Genomic DNA, 25081 nt, shown 5'->3' on the forward strand with positions numbered 1-25081 from the left:
ATAGTACTTGTATAAACCATTCCATCTTGAAGCCATTCCGCTTCAAATACATTACAGTGCTGTAACAATGGCTTGCACTCTCTGTGACTACTGCCAAGATACCATCTTGCCATAGTGGTATTTACTTGGCTGGATCAAATGATTTAGAATATCATTACTTATGAACAGCCTGTCCTATCCTTATTCTTGGTAGGTTATAAATATACAAGAAGGGTAAGAATGACTAGATTTATCAAGTGTCAAATTTTAAAATTCATAATTGTTATAATCATCACCATCTTCATGTTTCTTCTTCATCAAGGAATAATCAGTAAAATCTTCAGAAGTTGAGTGTTAAGCAAATGAACAGGTAACTGAAAATACATCTGTACTGCATTTTTTGTTGAGTTATATCTAATGCCAAATCAGTTAATATCCCACTGAAAATGTATAATTGCCATTGCTCCTATTTGTTGAAGGCATGTCCTATGGGCACATATTGCATGGAGCACTGGGTGTGGTGTATAAACAATGAATTTTGGAATACTGAAAAGAAATAAAATAAATGAAAAAAAAATAATGATATGTAGCTCTTATTGTTCGCTGGGCATTAATTTAAGAGTTTTATATAAAAACTCATTTAATTCTTCCAAGCAACAACAACAACAAAAAGCCTACTTTTAAGAGCACAAAAACATTCAGTTTTCTGTATTTTCCAATAGTTAAATATTTAGATAGCTTTTAGGGTATGTTTTATATAAAGACATTATAAATATGCCTTGATTATCAATTATGAAAACAATAATAAAAGTAGACTATGTGTAGCTTCATAAGAGAAATGACCTTTATACAAGTTATTTTTTATGTAAGTTCTTTATATACTCTGCACATCTATGTAAATATCCCTGACACCAAATGCAGAGCTGCAATACTTCATAAATAAAGGATATATTTTTCCATTCACCAAAGTACTTCCCCACCTTTCATGAAAAGATGTTATTCAATAGAACAGCTTTCAATCTATTTCATTTTGTTTGAATTAAATCAGATTGTTTCAATATATAATAAATCTTGAATATAAATGTTGTTCTGTAATCCTCATTGACAAGTCAATAAATTAAAAAAGCAACATTTTGATTTCTCTGTATTTCTTAGCAAAATTTACAAGGCTGCTAGAAAAAAAATTCTGCTCCCTATCTTCTCTAGAGTTTTGTGTTCTTTTTTGGAAATTAGCAACAAAGGTAAAATATAAATTGAAAAAAAAAAAACTTGTTGCAAAAGTTTATTAGAGAATTTAGTATTTTTCATATATGTTAGAATTCTTTATATTAGAATTGACTTTTCTCTAATAATAACAATAATAAAATAATCTCATTGAATAGGGTCAAAGTCTATCAATGAAATCAGAATCCTAGAGAAGAACATAGGCAGTAACCTGTTCGATATCAGCCACAGCAACTTCTTTCAAGATATGTCTCCAAAGGCAAAGGAAACAAAAGCAAAAATGAACTTTTAGGACTTCATCAAGATCAAAAGCTTCTGCACAGCAAAGGAAAAGTCAACAAAACAAAGAGGCAACCCACGGAATGGGAGAAGATATTTGCAAATGACAGTACAGACAAAAGGTTGATATCCAGGATCTATAAAGAACTTCTCAAACTCGACACACACAAAACAGATAATCATGTCAAAAAAATGGGCAGAAGACATGAACAGACACTTCTCCAGTGAAGACATACAAATGGCTATCAGACACGTGATAAATGTTCATCATCACTAGCCATCAGGGAGATTCAAATTAAAACCACATTGAGGGGCGCCTGGGCGCCTCAGTGGGTTAAAGCCTCCGCCTTCAGCTCAGGTCATGATCCCAGGGTTCTGGGATCGAGCCCCACATCGGGTTCTCTGCTCAGTGGGGACCCTGCTTCCTCCTCTCTCTCTGCCTCCTTCTCTGCCTACTTGTGTTCTCCGTCTGTCAAATAAACAAATAAAATCTTAAAAAAAAAAAACACATTGAGATACCACCTTACACCAGTTAGAATGGCCAAAATTAGCAAGACAGGAAACAAGGTGTGTTAGAGAGGATGTGGAGAAAGGGGAACCTTCTTACACTGTTGGTGGGAATGCAAGTTGGTGCAGCCCCTTTGGAGAACAGTGTGGAGATTCCTTAAGAAATTAAAAATAGAGCTTTCCTATGACCCTGTAATTGTACTACTGGGTATTTACCCCAAAGAACAGATATAGTGAAAAGAAGAGCCATCTGTACCCCAACATTTATAGCAGCAATGGCCACGGTCGCCAAACTGTGGAAAGATCCAAGATGCCCTTCAACAGATGAATGGATAAGGAAGATGTCGTCCATATACACTATGGAGTATTATGCCTCCCTCAGAAAGGATGAATACCCAACTTTTGTATCAACATGGACGGGACTGGAAGAGATTATGCTGAATGAAATAAGTCAAGCAGAGAGAGTCAATTATCATATGGTTTCACTTATTTGTGGAGCATAACAAATAACATGGAAGACATGGGGAAATGGAGAGGAGAAGAGAGTTGAGGGAAATTGGAAGGGGAGGTGAACCATGAGAGACTATGGACTCTGAAAAACCACCTGAGGGTTTTGAAGGGGCAGGAGGTGGGAGGTTGGGGGAGCCAGGTGGTGGGTATTATGGAGGGCACATATTGCATGGAGCAATGAGTGTGGTGCATAAACAATGAATTCTGAAAAGAAATTTTTAAAAAAAGGTAAAAAAAAAAAAAAAGTCTATCAATGAAGACAATTCAGCAGTTGGCCTTAATGGCTATTGTCCAGTTTAATGATTTTGTTTGTTTTTGTTTTTATGTTTTCTTTCAAGTTTAATGATTTTTTTTGTTTTTTTAAATAGAGGTTATAGGGTGCCTGAGTGACTCAGCTGGTTAAGTGTCTGCCTTTGGCTCAGGTCACGATCCCAGGGTCTTGGGATTGAGTTGAGCATGGGCTCCCTGCTCAGCGGCTGGCCTGCTTCTCCCTCTCCCTCTGCCCGCTGCTCTGCCTACTTGTGATCGCTTTCTCTCTCTGTCAAATAAATAAAATCTTTAAGTAAATAAATAAATAAATAAATAGGGGTTATTACTTAAAACAAAAATGCCATCCTTGGCAAAAATGGCAAAAATGCCTTGTAAAATCTTTAAAAAATGAAGGTTTTAGATAATAAAACAGTGTTTCTATCAATGAACAATTCAGAAAACTTTTTAAATGTATTTTGTTTTTAAGCTAAATGAATTAAAAATAAAATAAAATAATTTTCTAAAGAGGCAACCATGGTATTTATTGCAAAGAATGCATGTGTACTTGACATAAATTCTTAGTTAATAAATAGGAAATTTTAGGTTTAATTTCTTAAATATTATATTTAAAGTGCTTAAATACAATACTAAATACAATACTGAATCAATAATTCAGTATTCTACATTTAGTCATTCCTCTACCTCATAGTGGTAAAATAAGGCTTTGTAGAATTTTTAGTTAGCTTTGGAAATCAGCATTATATGGAAACAAATGACAAAGAAGTAACCGCACAAAGCATCTAATTTGATGCCTTTATTGACTTTATTCTCCCCTCCTGCTGAATTCACAAATTTATATAAAAGCTTCAGAGCAAATTTATTAGAATGAGCCAAATTCTTAGAGGTTCTTATTAAACCCCTTGTATCCTTGAGAATAAAGAAAAAACTATGTGTGTGTGTATGTGTGTGTGTGCGTGTGTGTGTGTGTTTGCCATAAAGTTATTAAAGAAATACAGAGGAAAAAAGCAACCTGTGTGAACAAGTTTCTTGACTCCTACCCAACTGTCAATTCCACAATGTCATTATACAACTTTCTGGAACCACAAACATGAATGACAAGAAGAGTACCCAACAGCCTCCAAAAACACCCGACTACGCAATTGGGAATTTAACTATAAATATTGTTTATATTGTATGCAGTGACACACATGTGCTTATAACCTCTACTTCTTTACATATTACATGGGCAAGGAATATCACAGAACTCAACAAATACAAGTCCATTTTCACTCCAGCTTCACTAATAGAAAAGGACAATGGCCCAATCCATCAGAGGCAAGAAAGCGGCATCTTCCATACTATGTCATAGTACTAAACTGTGCCCTGCACATACTTGGGCTTATGTCTGCAACACCAAGGAAGACCAAAATCAATATTAAATTGCTAACTCCAAATATTTAATAAATGGTTTCTGCAGTTAAATAAAGACTGATAAGCTTGAATGTTAGCTTGAGGGAATAGCCTATTCTTTTCTTTCCCTTTCTATATTTGCTTTTGCCAAACTTCACTCAGGCTGGAAATAATCATAATAATTGGAACCAGCAGAAGGAAATAGCTGATGCTGCTAGGCAAGATGAAATAAATCTGCAACTCAAGTAATGCTAAATATAAGCTCCACATGAGCATAACAGAACGAAACACCTGAGATAAGACGGTTCTTTGTAGCCAAATCTCCAAGTTTACATTTTACAAGTAGATACATTTTAGAAATGCAGTATTTATAATGTATCTGGATAGTACTGAAAGTAAACAAATAGCAGATTTATGTCACTAGAGCAGTACAACTAACAATTTCCTAGGGGGAAGAAAGAAGACAAATAAGAAATGTTTGATTTCTGAGAAAAATATATATATATATATTCACATGAAGTGTTAATGTAATAAACTTCCAAGTTTGCAAAATAATATTTGTTTAAAAAATTCAGAAAGCATAAAAACATGTTAAGGGAATTTTAAATTCTTTGTCATTTGTAGAATTGGATCCTCCTTGTCTTTTAACACAGTTATTATAGTATTTTCATGGCTGCCAATGGTGTATGCTATGCAATACTGAGACAGCCAAGTAAGAAATATTATAACACTTTTAAGATGCTTATGATTTCAGCACAAAAATCAGCAATTAACTTTGAAGTGTCTGAATCATTCTAAGATGAGAAAAAGGAAAAGAAATGAATGCCATTTCTATCAGAAATTTTGCAGCTTTGAAAAGGGAAACAACTAGCAAAGTGACACATTTGGGTATTACAACAGTCCGCTCTGCAGTTTGGGGCACCATCTAGGGGATTGGTTCATTAATCCTCAGACTCTGCCCTACTCTGTTTTAGCAATATAGTAACGTGGATAAAAGTTAGGCAGCCATTTAGAACTAAGTGACCTTGGACAAGCTGAGCGACCTTGGACAAATAATGAAACTATGCTTCAGTTTCCTCATATTTAACTGGGATGATAAATATCACTTTTCCTCATAGAGTTAATGTGAGGCTTAAATGAATATAATTAAGTGTGAAGTGGGACTCTTCTTGTTACCTGGAAAATAGCTAAATCTTCAAAGCCAAGGACAATGAAAAATAAGTTGTCTGGGGGGGCGCCTGGGTGGCTCAGTGGGTTAAGCCGCTGCCTTCAGCTCAGGTCATGATCTCAGGGTCCTGGGATCGAGCCCCGCATCGGGCTCTCTGCTCGGCAGGGAGCCTGCTTCCTCCTCTCTCTCTGCCTGCCTCTCTGCCTACTTGTGATCTCTCTCTGTCAGATAAATAAATAAAATCTTAAAAAAAAAAAAAAATAAGTTGTCTGTCATATCCATGGTAAAACCTGTCCGAAGACCATCACTCCCAGTAGCCCAGATGAGAAGGCTAAATATTTGAAAAGAGATCCACAAAAAAGGAATCCTTGCAGAGAATCTTAGTGAACAATAAAGTGTCATCTCAAATGCCTCTTAAACTGTGCTGCATTCAAGGAAGTGGTCACTCCCAAGGATCACTCCCAGGTTGGTTGCCTGTTGAAGTCTTAAAACAGTCCTAGTTTCCTCTCGTGCTACTAATACCCAGAAGCAAACTGCGAGAGAGTTCTTGGAACAACTTGAAAAGTTTTCCCTGAGCCTGAGGGTATTCATAAAGATAGGGATCTATGCCTGCCTCCAGTCAGAGAATTCTAAAGGTAAGAGCTTGGGTGGAGCTACCTGTGATATCTCAACAAAAAGAGAAATGGTTGCATTTCTGCAACTGGATGGGTCAAGGGTGCTGAAGTTGTCCATGGCAAATTAGACACTTTAGCAGAAAGGCAGTGAAAGCTCTCTAGAAAGGATCCTGCTCAAGAGGGCTGCCTGCAGGGGCAAGGGGACAGCAGCAGAAAGAACTTGGGAGGTATAATGCAGTGGGCAGGAGCTGGCAGCAGAATTACAAGTGATCAGGTTTAGAGCCTCTGTCAGGACATGCTGCAATCAACATGGTGGGGTATGCAAAAGGTGATGAGCAAGCAAGTCTATGTTTGGAAAACATACAAATGTTATCCATAACAGAAAGCCAGCATCTGGATGCCTGACATAACAGAGGGCACATATGGGCAGATTTAAAAGAACTAAAGAAATGGGCCTTTGTTCCTTCATTCATGTTCCTCCTCCTCCCTTGCCCTGACCTCTGAGGAGACAAGAGTAGGCGGGGGACCAGGAGAGGTGGAGCAAACAAAACAAACGGACGGTACTAACCTCTCTCATTATTGGTTTTCAGAGTTCCTGATCAAGACTGAGTTCAAAAGATAGGAGAACCTTTCAGATGGATGCAAGTTTTAAAATTTGTATTGCAAACAGACTACATTTGCTTTATACCTGAAAATGAGACTATTCTGATACATAAAAGCGGAAAAAAAAAACAGTCATGAGGTGGGGCAGTGAGGTCATGGTAAAGCAGGGGTAAGTAAAAAATAATAATTATTATTTCATGTTTGTACCCTTTCAGCCCAACCTGTTTAATAAACCACTCACATGACACAGTGTACACGACTGGAATGTTCTAAGCTGCCACTACAACCTAGCTGCTTTTATTATTAATACTGAATTTTCTTTTATTAAATTCAGCAATGTTTACATTGATGGGCTAAGTCAGACATGAACTTCTAGGTTTGACATTAATAACTTCAGGAAGGGCCACATAAATATTTAAATTTAAAAAAATAAGAAAATTAGGTGATTTACCTATCAACCAAATACATCAAAATAGCAAGTGGGATGAACAAAAGGAAAAAATAAATATTTTTAGTACAAAAATGTGTACAGTGTTTTTTCTTGACTGAGTGAGCTCTTATACATGATTACTCAGACAATTTAAAGATATTTTTAAAGGGATGGCTAATGAATACCATTTTATGACTAATTTACTACGAACTACTTAATCTACCACCTCTACATTTTTCTTAGTTCACAAATAGAGTAATTTTCTCTCCTAAATCAGCCTGAAACAATTCTCATCCTAGATGAAAACCTCCCTTTTGGAGCAAAAGAGCCAATTTAATTCTACCAATAAAGACAATCTCTTATTCTAACTAAACTTCTAAGCTGCCTTTTGATACTGGAGGTCTGGGGCAATGTCATTCTGCCTCAGTCATTAGCAGCTAAACTCTCTTAGATTTGGATGGGTAACGGACTCAGCAACCTGGTTTTCTACAGGGCTCATACTATTTTGAATCAGAAAAGCACAGGTTACACACTGCCAAACCATTTAACATATAACTTTTAAATTAAACAAAACCAGATTCCTTTCACAACAGTTTCAGTGTAAGAATGAAATGTTACTCAATAAAGTAGGAACATTTTGTAATTTAGATTAATTATGAGCAAGAATGTATTTCAGAACAAAATAGAGCATATTTTGTGGGAAAAAAATAACACTTTAAACGAAGTGAGTCTCATAAAGGTTGAGTAGGTAATGATCACACTGCCAAAAACCTACCACGACATAATACAGAGCACTGTAAGTATAGTCAAAAGAAAATATTTAAAATGTTTTAAAACATTTTTCAAGGATATAGCTGTAAGCTTAAATGGCTGTACTTACAATGGTTGTTAATTATGGGAAGAGTGTCCTAATGTATATTATGATTAAATTTACACATCAACTTGACTGGACCACAAGGTGCTCAGATATCTGGTCAAATATTATTTTGGCTGTGTTTGTGAGGGTATCTTTGGATTAGATTAACATCCAAATCACTAGACTAAATAAAGCCCATTGCCCTCTATAATGCAGGTGGCTTCTTAAAGGGAGAATCCTTTTGCCTGAGTGCCCTTCAAATGGCACATTAGATTTTCCCTGCCTTTGGATTTGAACTGAAACATTGGCTCTTTTTGGGTCTCAAGCTGCTGGCCTCCAGAAGAATTATGCTACCCACTCTCCTGGGTCATGAGTTAGCTGACTTATTCTGGATATATTCTGAATTGTCGGTCTTCATAATCACATCAGCCAACTCCTTATAATCAATCAAGCAAACAATCAATCTCTCTCTCTCTCTCTCTCTCTATACACACACACACACACACACACACATGTACATATGCATATATCTTATTGGTTCTATTTCTCTGGAGAACCCTAATACAATGTGTTTCAAATAAATCAAGTATCACAAGGCAAGAAGATATTTATCATTCACTCATTCAACAAATGTTTCCTAAATGTTCTGTATATTTTCAGGCATCATTCCAGGTACTAAGGACATAAATATGAATTAAATACTATCCTTACCTTTGATGATTTCCAGGTTTAGTGCAAGTAACATATTTGACAACTTTATTGGAAAACCATTATTAAAAATGAAAATCAGCAAACATTTTGTTATGATATTAAGAATTAGAAAAATCTGGATCTAATTTTCATATACCAACTCTGGATAAAATAACTGAATTTTGAGATGTTGGACTATATATACCATTCTATTAATTAACAAAATTATATAAAAGTTACACATTTATATAATTATATGCAGTTCAAAGTATTTCATACCTCATTTCTGGGACCTTTAGCTAAAGAAGCTACCTACAAGAAAGAAGATAAAATATTGAACCTTCAAAAAGATATATATTCCAACCATTGCCATATGGAAACATTTGAATAATGTTACATGTCAAAGGAAGGTAATTTATTACAAATATAGTTTCAATGAAGAATTCCCAGTATAATTTAAAGAGGGGTTTGCAGTTTCAGGATTTACTCCCAATATAGTCTAGAATATCAAAGCAATGGTCAAAGAGTTCGATCTCAAAATAGCACCACAGAATAAAAAAATGAGGCATTGTTTAGTTTCTGTGATCTTTGATTTAAGACTAAAGACATACAGCAGATAAAGACAGCGCTGTTGAAGACAGAGTTCTCACTATTATTGTTTGTATTTGGCTTGCTAATGAAATAGAAACATTATCTTTAGTGCTTAACACTGATATATTAACATTAACAATCTGTGATGATAATTATCTCCAATATGATTCATATTATAAAGAACCCAATATAAGAGTATATTTATATATTACTAAAGATCTATGTCCCTCTCACCCGCCAAAGTAAAAGCCCTAGTAAAGAAGACTGTATGTGCAGGCCTGTGAAATACAGGCATTCCTCAAATTCCTATTCTTGGTCCCTTCTCATTCAAGGCTCTTCTTTTTTAAAAAAAAATTTTATTTATTTATTTGAGAGAGAGAGAGTAACAGAGATAGTGAGAGAGAGCACAAGCAGGGAGGAGAGGGAGAAGCAGGCTCCCTGACCTGAGCCGAAGGCAGATACGTAACCGACTGAGCCACCTGGGCGCCCCTACTCAAGGCTCTCCTAAGGGCATTGTAGCTCCTGGAAGGGACACGTACCAGTGTAAAAACAATGTCACTCAATTCTCCGATCTGTAGTTCCAACAATTCTGTGAGCTCTAGACATATGTGACCAACAACCTTAACACCAGAAACACGCCATCTGCCTCCCAGGCACCTCAAACATTACATTCACAGACACTCAATTTTTTCCCCTCACTCTGTTCTTTACATAATATCAATTGGAGCAAAATTAAATAAATAAAATAAACAAAATAAAATCTACTAAAAATAAAAAATAGGCCATTTTATAATTTAATTCTGTTAACTCACAATCTCTAACCCCGATGCCCAGTCTAAATTGTTTTAAGTAAAATATCAGCATTAAATATCTCATGAATATAATCATATTACTCCTTCACTAAGAGCCAAAATATACTGAGAGTAGCATGCTGCTGCTACTGCACTTGTCGAAGAGAGCAATTTTTAATTTCTAGAACATCCTGAAACCATTTCCCCCGCAGATTAAATTTTAATCTCTGTAGTTAATGGCATCTTCATCCACTCCACACAGCTATCCCAAGTAAGTAACCTCAGAATCCTCTTTGACTACTACCTCTCCTCACCACTACCTCCCATTCAATTGGATAGAAATTCTCATTTTTGCACTTCTAATATATGTCTCAAGTTTATGTCCCTTCATTTCCACTACTGATATCAGACCTTAGGCTTTGCTGCTGCTTCTCCACTCAATACATACCTCAAACCAAATTTCCTTCCTGCCCCACCTCAGAAAAAAAAAAAAAACTCAAAACACACACAAAAAAACAAGCACTTTGATTATGCTTCTTCCTTGTTCAAACACCTTTAGTGGTTTTACTAAAACAATTTTTTACTAAAACCACTATTACTATAGTGGTTTACTAAAACCACTATTACTATAGTGGTTTTACTATTCTCACCTAGAGAATAATGTCCAAACTCTTTAGGTTTAGGTTTGAGGCCTTTCCTGATATGACTCCAAGTTTCCTTCCTGGAATAATTCTCAGTTGCCACTATGGGTACTCAGGTACTCCTTTCTCTGGCCTCACTGATCTGCATTTTGTTCTCAGCACCATCTCTTACCTTTGGCCATGCTCTTGTCTCTGCTTTCTCCACCTACCCTCCTGAATTCCCACTCATACTTCAGGGCCAGTGTCAAAGATCCCTTATGCTGTGAAGCATGCCTGTCCCCTACTCCCAGCCATCTTCCATCTCTAAAAAGTAACACTTCCAACTTAACCGCACTAGAAGTTTTATAAAATATTTCCTCATGCACTATCTTCTCTCTCCCTCTCCCTCTCTTTTTTTTTTTTTTTTTTTTTTTAGATTTTATTTCTTTATTTGAGAGAGAGTGTGTGTAAGCATGAGAGTACAAGTATGGGGGTGGGAGAGGGAGGGGCAGAGAGAGAGGAGCAGGCTCCCTTCTGAGCAAAGAGATATATGAGGGGATTGATGCCACCCTGGGATCATGACCTGAGCCAAAGGCAGACCCGTTCACCAACTGAGCCACGCAGGTACCCATTATCTTCTTTGATTCTAACAACCCTATATAACATATGAGGAGACTGAGTCTTACAGGAACTTAACCCCCCATAATAAAGGGAAAGCAAAGAACTTGCGACTGGAATCCAATTCAGTCCTCATACTCCAAGATCCACCCTCTTTATATATTATACTCTCCTGCTTCTTCTGTGCCCTCCTAAGTGCTATAAAAGCTGGATGTTTATTTCTGTACCATTCCACTAAAACTCAGTGTTTTAAGGTTAGCTTTGTACGTAATTGCCTCTCCTTTTATTCCATATGCTTGGAGGGTAGGGTCTGACTCTTGTTATTTTAAAGCCAGAACATAGCTTTAGGATGACACAAAACAAAAATATAATGAATAACAATTTATTCAATTAATAAGTTAAAGGATCTTAATTTGCTAGAAGATTTTTATAATGATGGAATAAAATATATTTATGGGACAAATACAGAAATTCCATCATAACACACACACACACACACACACACACACACACACACACACGCCCCTACCCCTCTTAACCATGCATGTCCTAGCAAGAAACCACCTGTCCCCCTTTACTTCTGTGCAAGCTTCTTGAAGGAGTAGGATGTACATGCTGTTCACTCTTCAGTCCTATGACACCTGGCTCTCCTGCACCAACCACTCCACTGAATGATACTAAACAAATGTGACCTCCATTTTTGCCAAATACAATGGAACCATTATAGACGTCCTCTTTCAACCATTTCTGATGTGTCTGGCAGGGTTGAGCTCTCACTCAGTGTTAAGGCAGCCCTGATAACAGTCTTAAGTTCTTCCCTGGGATCCCTTGACTTCCATAACATAGATGCCATAGCATTTCTTTTGTCTTTTTGTCTTTACATTCTTCTGCCGGATAATCTCATGTTCCCTAATCTACACATTTATCCCCAAGCTCTCTCCTGAATTTAAGGCTGTAATAGATGCCTATTCTTTCCAGGTACCTCAGGTTAAATAGATCCCAAATGGAATTACCTTCCACCACATCTACTCTTTGCCTCAAAGTGACTGACACCACTTGACAGAAACCAGAAAACCAAGCAAGATTCCTCACTCTTTATCCCTATCCAATCAGATATACTGACATTTTATCATCTATACATATTTCTTGACCCAGCTCCCCTCTTTCCCATCCCTACCTTTATTGTTATGGTTCAAGACCTTAAAACCTCTCCTCCGGATAACTCTGTAGCCTCCTAAATGGTCTTCCTGTCTGTATCTTCAACCTTCTCTAATTAGGTCTCTTCATTGCTTACATGTGGTTCATGCAGTACTGCCTACATTTTTCCTCACTGGGAAAACAATGGACAAATATAACCTTGTCAATCCCGTTCTTAAAACCTTTCAAATACGGAGAAGCAAACTAGCATAGGGGTTAACAGCACTGAATCCCAGTGCTGCTAATTATTATGTGGCCTTGTGTGAGTTTCTTAATCACTCACTCCAGGCTCCAGTTTTCTTATCTGCAAGTGGGCTTAATGATAGTACCTACCTGGTAGAATAATCTGAGCATTAAACTAAATAACATTTACCTAAACTGTTTAGAACTCTGCCTGACCTATAATGAACACTGCACAAATGTTTGGTATCAATAATAATAATAATATTCAGTGACTCAACATTCAGTTCTATATGATGGTTTGGCCCACATCTAATCCCCCAAGGTCACTTATTACTATGGTCTACATTACATTTCAGACTTTGGTGCTTAGAACTTCTTTATCACTCTCCTTGAAACTCTTAATATCATTGCCTCCTTGCTTTTTCTCTAGAATATAATATATTATTACATATAATTTCGAGGCTATACTCCAGGCCCTGAGCTACGCATATTATAGGCATTATAACATTTACTCCTCATGACATCTTTATAAAGTAGGTTCTGCAATAATACCTATTTTGCAAAGGATGGAGCTGATGTACAAAAATGTAAAACAATTTGTTCAATTTACATCTAGTACAGGGTAAAACTGTAACTGGAATCCACACCTGTTTGTCTCCAAAGCTCCATGCTCCTAACTAGTACATTGCAGTGAAATTCCTGAAGGGGAAACAAGAGTCAGACATCTTTCTCTGGTCATTATCTAGCAAACTGCTCAAGACACAACATTAAAAATATACACATACACAGTTCATGTAGCCCCTTGAACTGTGTATGATATGAAATACTAAGATCTCATAACCCATACCCATAATTTTTCTCCAAAATATTTTGTTTTTTCATTTTTTTATTCTCTTTACATCATGGAAGGTATATTTAAAGATGAAAGAAACTTCTTAACTCATATTACACAGGTATATAATAGGATGTTACTACTTGAGGGTGTGGATGATATCTTAATGAAGAGTTGTTCATCTTTTTATCACCATTTTCTAGTTCGGTGTTTGCTAGAGAATAAGTTACCAATAAATGTTTGTTGAATAATAAGTAAATGAATTCTAGTCCTGGAAAAATGGAGTTGGAACATTTTGGGTGAGTCAGTTTATAATTATATACACTCCTGGATCAATGGCACAGACATTTGTAAACACGCCATAATTCAAAAAATATTCCAAGTTGGTTTTGGCATGCATTGTGAGTGTACTTCTGTAGCTGATTTCCTTTCTTGATTATGCTCTATTTTGGATAATGTTAAAATGAATTTGTGTTCTGACATATTTTACTTCAGAATGGTTAAAATTTTCTGGAATTTAAAACAGAGTCCAACCAGAGCAAAATTGAATGAGGTAATTGAAGGCTTACCTAGCATTTGACTGAGGTTACCTAACAGGAAAATACATCTTAGTTTATTCTTCATGTGCTCGCTTATTCTTCAAATAGATTTCTCTTTTCAAAAGATCTTCACCATTGCTCCTCAAAACAATAATATAGGAATGAAATATCTATTTTCATACCATTGTACCATTTTATACCATTTATATCAATCAGAAGATTTTGGCTGCAACATAACAGAAAACCCGATTTAAATGGCTTAAAATATCTCATGTACTCTTACCTCAATAACAAGAAGCCCTAAGATAGGGCTGGTTCTGGGTTCATTATTTTAGCAGTTTATCAGGGAGCCAGAAGCTTTTTATCACCCTGTTCTGCCAATCTCCATTTTTTGGGTAGCTCTCCACCTGAACACAAGATGGTTATAGTTGCTCCAGACATCACCTCCATATGTAGAAAGTTTCACAGATGAGTAAGTGAATAGCTCTATCCTGGATCTTATTTTGAGAACTAAGAAATTTCTCAGAAAGTCCCCAAGGGGACTCACCTTACTTTTCATTACTTAGAACTGGGTTATAAGCCATTTCCTAAAACAATCACTGGCAAAGAGATGAAATTACCATGCTTGGTTTACACTAGTGTAAGTTCATCCCCTTGGGATGAGGCCAACCTAATTTGAAACACATGGCATACCACCACATAAACATGTGGATGCTTAAACAAAGCTGTCATTCTGTTAGTAAGGAGGGATGCAGGAGGAGAAGAAATGCATTCTGGTAGAAAACCAACAATGTCTCCCCAATAACTTTGTGACTTTCTAAAGTCTGAAAGCATATTCACCTGAAGCAAAAGCATCTCCTTAGTCAATGCTAAGAGTCAATTTCCCCAAAGACAAAGGATATCGTGATGTTCTTTGCACTATACGATGAAGACTTTCCAATTATTTTTAAAAGGGAAAGGTAGGATGAGAATATTTTTTTAAAAAAAGCATTTTCTTGATTCATTGTAGTAGTTTAGCATATTTTGTGGGCTATCAACAATATCATTAATTTAATGTAGTTTTTCTTAGATTTTCATAGTATATGTGTACTTTATAGATTCACACACAGTATCACTCCAAAATAGATTAACTGGACATAAAGAAAATCTTTAAATTTAACACATCAATGTAATTCAAAATATTATATTCTCTATTTTATAACAAAATCTCTTAGGATTCATGCTAACTAAACTAAGGTTTTCTTGACATCTTTAATTTAAAGCAATACCTGTGCATGTATTTTACCTAAACACTTATAAGTTAGGCATCATTTAATTTATTTTTAAATGAGTACTTCTTCAGAATTGTAATATACCTGTGAAGTGTATAAACCTGGTGATTCACAGACCTGTACCCCTGGGGCTAATAATACATTATATGTTAATAAAAAAAATTTAAAAAAAAAAGAATTATAATATACCTTATATCCATAGTATGTTGGATCCAGTCCTCTCACCTTACTCTGAGACATTTAAATCCATGAAAATTAAAACCACTCTGTAAATATGTTATCATGGTGATGAATAAGCATGCCCACTGTCCCTGATCTATCTTTTGTCACCTTAACATTTGAGTATTATCCTAGGCATTATATAGTCCATCAGCCATTTGGCAAATAAAAATAATAAAATTCCATAGGACGCCAGAGTGGCTCAGTCAGCTAAGCATCTGCCTACAGCTCAGGTCATCATCTAAGGATCCTGGGATCCATCAGGCTCCCTGTTCAGCTGGGAGTCTGGTTCTCCCTCTTGCTCTCCCTCTGTGGTTTCCCTCTCTCTCTCAAATAAATAAATAAATTTTTTTAATTAAAAAAATAAAATAAAATAATTTTTTTAAGATTTTATTTATTTATTTGGCAGAGAGAGAGAGATCACAAGTAGGCAGAGAGGCAGGCAGAGAGAGAGAGGGGGAAGCAGGCTCCCCGCTGAGCAGAGAGCCCGATGTGGGGCTTAATCCCAGGACCCTGAGACCATGACCTGAGCCGAAGGCAGAGGCTTTAACCCACTGAGCCACCCAGGTGCCCCTAAAATTAATTTTTAAAAATCAAATTCCAGGGGCACCTGGGTGGCTCAGTGGGTTAAAGCCTCTGCCTTCGGCTCAGGTCATGATCCCAGAGTCCTGGGATCGAGTCCTGCATTGGGCTCTCTGCTCAGCAGGGAGCCTGCTTCTCCATCTCTCTCTGCCTGCCTCTCTGCCTACTTGTGATCTCTGTCAAATTAATAAATAAAATCTTTAAAAAAAAATCAAATTCCAAACTATTAAAATCTGACTTCTCATTTTCACTTCTTAAGGACAAATATATATATGTGAAATTTAGAAATCATCTGGGTACTTAATTTCATTATGTCTTTATGGTCTCCCATTGTCAGAGCTAATAAAGGTTAAAAATACCAGTCACAGTTGAAAATTAATGGGTGGCTATGCAAGCTTTTCAGCTAGGTTTATCATACATGGAATAATTTTATATAACTCTTTCCCTAAAATAAGACTATATCCTCACATTCACAAATATCTTTCTGGGACTACTGATTTAAAAACTGGCGTTAAACCTTAGTGTTTGAAAAATGTGTGTGTACACCTACATGCATGTGTGTATGTGTGTAATTCCCATACATACAAAGACGCAAAATAAATCTGCAGTTCACTAGAGTGATCTCCCACACTAAAGAAAAGCAGAGGCACTTTCAACTAAAGAGGAAAAGGAGATTCAGCTACAGATGTTTCAGAAGAAATACTAAGAAAGAAGGTTTTAATACTTTAACTGCAGATAGGTAAGAGCATCTTGAGAACATTCTTGCTTTTCCAGAGGGGCATCAACTTCTTTCTATCTAGGCTCCAATCCGAACACCAACAAAATGGCCACCCCCTAAGTACCTGACTTGCTAGACAGGCAAGATTATAGTTATTCGTATTTAAGGTGCTTTTGGAAATAAGCCAGAACTTTTGGGTGGTTTTAGTGACCCTTTAAAAAGCCTAAATGTTGGTTAATTTTTAAAGGAATTTTTTCTAGTGAAGAGTTGCTTTAACAACCTTACAGCATAGACCACAAAGAAAAGCAAACAGGTCAACTATCGACTGATCAGAAGGCTTCACAGATATAACACTGAACATTTCATATACCTGAAACTTGCTCATGCTTGCAGTCCAGCTAACCAGATTTTAAAAATTTAGATTATATCACTAGATAATCTGTGGGTTTCTACAGCACCTACTATCCTTGTATTCATGTTTGTTCTAGCCGAGTATAAACCTTCCTAGGCACAGCAATACAAAATATTGGGATAAGCAACATAAAATGCTCACCTATATAATGAAAAATAAACGTTAAAAAAATTTTTTTTTACACTTAGCACTTTCACTCAATCTCTATGATCTATTAAGTGACAACATAACAATGTAAAGTGCAAACCACTTTTATGCTACTCATAATCCATGGCAACATAAATAATTCAACATTACATTTGGGAAACTCATGTCTTAAGAAATTTCTTCAAACACAATGTAATGTGAAAAATAAATAAATAAAATATACTTTTTTAAATTAAATAAGTGTGCTTCTTCCTGCTCACTCCACAGTCACTTAATAAAGTTCATGGTTATTTAAGGAAAAATCTGATTTCATATGCACAAATTTCACTATGGGCAGTTATGAGGTTTGAAAAAATTCTTCCACAAATTTGTCATTAAAAAATCAGTATCTATAGAATATCTTTTATTTGAAACCATAAAAGATTATGTTGAGTGAAATAAGTCAAGGAGAGAGAGTCAATTATCATACGGTTTCAATTACTTGTGGAGCATAAGGAATAACATGGAGGACATTGGGAGATGGAGAGGAAAAGTGAGTTGGGGGAAATCAGAAGGGAAGATGAACAATGAGAGACTGTGGACTCTGAGAAACAAACAGAGGGTTTTGAAGGGGAGGGGGCTGGGAGGGTTGGGTGAGCCTGGTGGTGGGTATTATGGAGGGCACGTATTGCATGGAGCATTAGGTGTTGTGCATAAACAATGAATTTTGGAACACTGAAAAAAAAATCTGCATCTATAGAATATCTTTTATTTGAAACCATAAAAGTTTTGTTTCTGTTTTGTTTTGTTTTTTCTATTACCTATTTGTTTTTGGCTATTATTGGATACATAATGACGGCCATGGTTTTGACACTGATTTTTTTAAGTGGGCCAAAATAATAAAATGACATAAAGCTTCACATGGATTCATATAACAATTATAAGAAATAATGTGTTTCAGGATACAGCAACCATATAATTATAAATTTTGAAATAAATGCAATCATTTATTTAAAATATCTACTCATTAGCCTACTGGATCTTTGAAAATCAAGACACTGGATGCATTTGAGTGAATATTCAGTCAGTTGTCAAAGAAGGAAACTTTTTCTGTTTCTTCCAGACTATCCAAAACAGTTAATACCATATACTACACATAATACAAATTTTTAAAGTTTTTAAAAAATTTATAGCCAAATGGAATTTTTTAAAGAGTTGATAATGTGTCAATGAAATGCAATGACAGAATATTGGAAAAATGGAATTATTAATTCTCTGTGATGATGTGAGCATTTTACAACATTTTTAGCAGATACATGTCTTTTACTAATTGAATTCAGTCATTATGAACCAATTATTATCTATATAATATTAATTAAAATTTACTTTTATTAAAGGAAATGTCACTTTGGTCCTTACTGGAGACAGAAGAGAGAGAATTGGGAATGAAATGTAATAAATCATTTTTAAAAAGTCACAATACTAAAAAATTTGTAAGACCCTGTTCCATGCTTTTGTCAAGTAAATAGCCAGACTGTAGCTAAGAAATATATTTTTTAAATTTAATATTAGACACTGGAGCTTCAAGTTAGAGGTTTCTATTGAATTCAAAGATAGTATTAATTCAACTAAAATTCTAAAATCATTGGGGGACTGATGGTAGATATATTGTTGGTTGCTTCATCTTGAAAGTGCTAATATAGAGAATTATTTATATTAAACTACTGACATTCTCACAAGTGCAAAGTAAGGTCTTTGCTGAAGTTTTATGCATTTTGATTATATATGGTGGACTGTGAACACTTATGAATTAAATGTTTTTGTTTTATAAGCTACTTGATTTCTAGCTAAGAAGTAAAAGTTCATCCTTAAAACATGATACTTGTGTCTAAAACAGTCACATGTAAAAAGTATAAGTTCCTAAACTTAAATTAGCGAATTCTAATAGGATTTCAATGTTTAACAAGTCTAGAGTAAATAATTCAAAATATTCACCAACTGCTTAAAAGAAAAGATATGGGTATAAAGGAAATAAACTACTGAATGAAAACAAACAATGGTTAAAATATGAAAATAAATATAAAACGGTGATCTTTACACATAAAGGCAGCATCAGTTGAAGTTATTTTTAAAAAGTAAAAATATGTTCCATTCCACTTAATGGCATTACTCTTCACATTAATGCTTTACAAAGAAAAGGATTTATTTCACTCTACAGAAAAACCTCAAGAATACCACTTGAAAATTACTCATACTATTAATTAGTCAATCATTTCATATATTTCAGTTAGTCTTCAATAAAGAGTAAAATATGTTGAAAGTTAAAAACATCTCATATGTCACTAGCTCAAAATGACCAATCTGTTTGAGATAACATGCATAATGTTTATTATCCAGACACTATCTTACTTAAAGACATAAATTTAATATTCTCAAGTTACTCTTATTACGCCGCCTAGATAACTTGCATATATAACCCATACTAAGTGGCATTCCCAAGATTCAAACCCAAGTTATTGGTTAAATAACCACTATTCTAGCCTACTTCTTGAGGGAAATGATTCAACCTGGGTCCACTATGCATTTGAAAGCCACTGTTTAACCTATAAGCAGTCGGGTTGTCAAATGTGAAAACTTTTTGCTAATTATGAGAGTGAATGTGTGAATTTCAAGAACTAAAAAGGAAAGTGAGCATAATAAATATGCCAAAAGATCACACAGTATAAATGTTAAAAGCTGAAATGGTGGCACTTAAATACTTCAGCTGTGATTTCATCCTGAGTTTACTCTCATTCAAAACACACACATAAAAAAGCAAACAGTCATATTTAACATTCAAGGTCATACCATTTAAATTATGTACATATATATTAAAAACTATAGTCACATCATCCATAAATTATGCTCAAAGATAATTATCTCATTAACCTGGTTCCAAAACATTAAAGATACTTTATCCTAAAATAATTAACTGGTCAAATTGTTCTAACAATTTGATTGTTTATTGGTCAATAAAATTCACATACCTTAAATTTTTATGGACGCAAGTCAACCTTTATTGGAGAAAATTTGACATAATTTGCTTTTACCTTTCCAAATAAAAAGCAGCATAGAGGTTTAACTGTATGATACTAGCCTGAAGTCAGGCAAGAAGAAAGCATGACTCTTAATAAATGTGGATCTACTTTCCTTTGAAAGCAGCTTTGAAAGGAGCAATAGGAGGGAGAGCAATGTACATCTCTAGAACTGAATTTCAAAGGCTTTATTTGGCCCTTCTTCCACATGGGAAGAATTAGAAAACTTTTTGCCTTTTATTTTCCACTGTGAGATCCTAAATGGGAAAATAAGTCCAGGCTATGTAGGTCTCCATGTGGGATTAGATGCAGTAGCAGTCATAGTGCAAGGAATGTAGGACACAATGGTCTATGTAACTGGCTGCTGTGAACTTTAGTGCCAAACTTTAAAATACAAAAAGAAAGAAAGAAAGAAAAACCTTTACCACTTCAGCACAGATCTCAAAAATCACTAGAAGACACTTCCTTCAGCTGGGTCTGCTGCATTAATGAGATCATGGAACAGAACTGCTAATTTAGAATAAAATGCTTGGTGAGGAAAGCATAATATACTAAAAAGCCAGAGTTTATAAAAAATAATTGGATGTGACAATAAGTGGTATTATTCATATATGACTCATCACTGTGTGGATTAAAAGTAGCTTAAATTAAAAATGGAATCCCTTGAATTTAATTAAATGGCTTTTAAAAATTGTTTTAAGGACAATAATGTAGGAAAATCATGATACATCAACTTTGTCTAGTATGTCTTAAAATCCTACTAGTTCACTTCTTTTAAAATTATGATAATTTAAAATTATGACAATTAATAGAATTGTTAATATACCATGTTGTACACTGAAACTAATATAACACTGTATGTTAACTCTACTGGAATTAAAATACAAAACTTAATAAAATTTTTAAAATTTTTAAAAAAAATACAGTGCTGAAAGAAAAAATAAAAGTAAAAATAAAATAAAATAAAATAATTACAACTGTAATGTCAAATTAGTCAAACAAGTAAAAAAAATGGAGTAAAGAGTGCAATTTTATCTGGTGCACTTTTTAATCAATATTCTTGTTATTTAAATGTCTCCTTTTCTTTGGAAAATCTGCCTTAGTTTACCTGATTATGTATGTAGCTTCTGTATAATTCCCCATGTTTAAATGAATATTCAGAAATCAATTATCTCATTCATACTTTAAAAATACAACTTCTGAACAAACCATGTTAAAGTATTTCAGCTATGCTAGCTTATTGACTCACTAGAAATAAAAATACTGAGCCAAGAGCTTCTAAGTATTTTTCCAGCAAGTGAAATCTGTAGTAAAACCCAAGACACACGGGCACCATTATCTAACATTCTGAAAATTTCACTTTGTTTACAATGATAAATAAAATACACCTATCTGTTGTTTGACAAGGGAAAGGATGATTTCAACAAGGGACTAGTATATATGAATCATCATATTTAGAAGAATATACAAGAAGATTATATTTTCCATGAAAGTTAAGTGAGCATTTTTTTCTTTTTTGATCAATAATGACTCAGGATATGAACTGGGTTCCTGAGGGGGCTCTGCAAACATCATTACAAGCATCAGTCATCAATGACCAAGTGAAGCCCAGAACTGAGAATTAACAGAGAAAGAAAAGAGATTTTTTTTTTCCCTGAATATACCACTTTATCTTTGCATATTTCATGAGTTCTAAAATCAGTAATCTTTCAGACAAAATATTATACAGAAGTTGGGTGATCAGAGACTACCTTGGATCAAATCATTGCAAGATTTAAATGACATCTAGTCCAGGCCCCATCTTACATAGGAATCATGATATCTTGTCACGTCTGCCTCTTTATAATAAAGACCCCACATGATGGAGAGCTCATGAATTCACAATATAGCCCACAGATTTTTGTAAAGTTATGTTAGAAAAGCTCATCTTCTTCTGTTTTAGAAAGTTCATCTTCTTAATGTAGACAAAGATGTTTCATCCTTTAAAAATTTCTATAAATTTATTCCAGTTTTGCCCTATGAAAATTATCACAGGATAGTCAAAATTCCTTTTCCTACCTGACAGCTTTTCTGTATTTAATGATAGCTTTCATGCCCTCACTTTTCCAAGATAACTCTTACTATTGGATTTTAAGAAATACATCTATAATACCGAATAATCTTCCTTTCTTTCTTTTTTGAACACATTCTTGCTCCTAGAGTTACAGTTTGCCAGGGTCCATCTCAAAATGTAGTGCTCAGAAAGAATGCAACATTAAATTGTGGTCATCACTGCAAATTACACTAAGACAATCATCTCCTTCATTAGGATACTATCATTAGTCCAATTTAACAACACATTAACTCTTGCTGCCACTTACCACTACAAATACCTAGCTTCTGCCAATAAAAGCCTGGTCATTAATTGTGTGGTAGATTTCCTGGACTCAAAAGCAGAACCTTACATTTGTAATTACTGCTATAAGATAATATCATGACATTAAATAAGTTAACATGAATCCCTATATTTGAGCCTCAGGTATGGTTCCTTGAAAAATGCCAGATACTCTATTTGCCTTCCTACCTAACTTATAAAGCTTCAGTTCCATACAGCATTGAGCTAGGTTGACTGCAAATCAATGTTTACCTTAGCTTATCTCAAGTCATTAGCTATTAATACTCAAGAATCCCCAATGAAAATGTTTTCTTGTATGGCAATTTACATTTAAGAAATTTTGCCCGAGACTTTTCACTTGTTTACTTTTTAAGCTGGTTTCATAGAGAAGAACATCTCCCTAAGAGTGTTTCTTGATCGTTGGTCATGCAGTAAGATTAAGTGGTCGTTCAAAATTCAGACAATGGCCTGCTCACTTTTATTTTCGAGGCAGGACAAACGTGTAAAGTCATCAAGAAGCCTTCAGTCGGATATGAACTTGCACATATACACACACACCACACATGGAAGGTGCGTTTGAACTTCAGAACATACACAAATGACATGAGGAAAAAAAGATACACTACTTTATTCTGGTTAAAGTTGTCCTCTTTCCCAGAAACTTTTATCTCACTCTTCCCTCCTTCAGGACCTATTTTCTCTTCAGCAAAAAAACAGTTAATTAGAGTTCTGCAAGATTCCCGTGTCCCTAAGTCCCCATCACAACCTTCAAGTGAGGCTCATCTAAGCCAGGCTGGAGCTGAGGGAGCCTGAGCCAGTAACCAACTGGCTTTTCCATCCAGCTCCTCCTCAGAAACACACCCCTCAAATCGGAAGCCAAAAGAGAGTCCAACCACAGAGAACCTCCACTCAACAAGGGCAACCCCTGAGGAGAGAACATTCGGGCAACCACTTCTCTCGTCCCGACCCCCAACCCTAGAACCCGCTCCTAGTGCCGCGCCTTCTTCTCGAGCCTTCTCGCGCCGGCCAGCTCCGGGTGAGCGCCTGGGTTAGTCAGTGCGCACGTGACGCGCGGTGCCCACATGACCCGACCGAGGGCGGGGGAGGAGGACAGAGGAGCGAGGCAGGGAAAAAGTTAAGGAAGACCCGTCAAAGCGCCCAAAGCAATCTGTCCCTTCGCTTCTTCGTCAACTAGTGGCTCCGGGTGGGATCCTTAGGGGATGGCTGCGGACCAAGGCGTCTCCGGTCCAGCTCCCAAAAAGGGGGGCGTAGTTCTCCGCTCGCCCCGCCACCCTATGTTCCTCCCCGCCCTGCTGGTGATGCCGCTGCACCCTCAAGTTGTTCCTTCCTCCCCTTTTCTCCCTCCCTCTCTCCTTCCTTCCTCCCTGCCTTCTTTCCTTCCTTCCCTTTTTAAAGCTCTTCATCCACTGCGGGCTAAGCCACTGACGCACATTCAATTTGCCCCGGGAGCTCGCCCGCACCTCTGAGGTCACACAAGGCCAAACACCTTCCAAACTGGAAGGTGTAACTGCGCAGACAAAGTTGCACGCCACACCGCAACCTGCCCCCTCCCTTCCATTAAGCACCCCCGTTCGGATCCCCTGCAAAGCTCACTTGCCCTGCCGGTACTCTCTCGACCTCACCCACCGTCGCGCCACACACCCCCTTCCACACGCGAGCCCACCCTTCCGCGGCTCTGCGCTTGGAGCGGTCCAGCCGCCTGGCAGGGCACCCAGCAAGCCGCGGCGCTCACCTTGTTTGACACACTTGAGTCGGAGGGGGTCCTTGCAGTGTTTGATCACGGCCAGCACGTCCCTGATGGTGAGCCCCGCCACGGGGGTCTCGTTCACTTCCAGCAGCAGCTCCTCCGACACCAACTTGCTGCCGCTCTCATAGGCCACCTTGCCGGGCTTCACCTCCCCCAGGTAGGGGAACTGTCCGTTCTCGGCGCCCCCCTTCAGTTCAAAGCCCAGCTGGCCCTCCGGGTTCCTGCCAATGACACTCTCATGGACTTTGCTAGTCCAGTGGCTTTTCTTTTTCAAGCTTTTGGACATGGCAGTGGGGTGAGTCGCCTCAGCTCCTGAGGGGTTCCTTTCGGGTAGGGGAGTTGGTGGTGAGAATGAGGATGGAGGAACAAGGGGGCCAAGAGGTGAGAAGAGCAGACTTTGCCTTCCTCCCCCTTCTGTTCGGTGCTTTCCCTCTTCTTTGGATGGAGTGTGGATGATGAAGGGGGAGGATGAGAGGGACGGCTGGGCAGAGGTAGGAGAGCTTGGGTGAGGTTGTGCTGTCCCTTGAATGACACTCAAGGCTGTGGCCCCGCAGCAGAGGAGAGCTGTGGTGGTGGCGGCGACGGCGGCGGCGGCGGCGGCAGCCTGAGCGAGCGGTAGCCGAGCTGGTGAGCGAGTGGGGTGGGGG

General features: G+C 36.7%; 1 protein-coding gene across 1 annotated transcript in view; it reads right to left on the reverse strand.

Annotated features, from left to right (window-relative positions):
• LOC111155266 (membrane associated guanylate kinase, WW and PDZ domain containing 2) overlaps positions 1-24796 on the reverse strand; it is a 1380110-nt gene extending 1355314 nt beyond the window's left edge. The window contains 1 exon segment of the mRNA XM_022515392.1: positions 24420-24796. Coding sequence (XP_022371100.1) covers positions 24420-24720 — 301 coding nt within the window. The 5' untranslated portion in view covers positions 24721-24796.
• Positions 24797-25081: the final 285 nt, after the last annotated feature.

Source organism: Enhydra lutris, unplaced genomic scaffold (assembly GCF_002288905.1).
Source record: "Enhydra lutris kenyoni isolate GAN:26980312 unplaced genomic scaffold, ASM228890v2 scaffoldscaffold40, whole genome shotgun sequence".
NCBI lineage: Eukaryota > Metazoa > Chordata > Mammalia > Carnivora > Mustelidae > Enhydra > Enhydra lutris.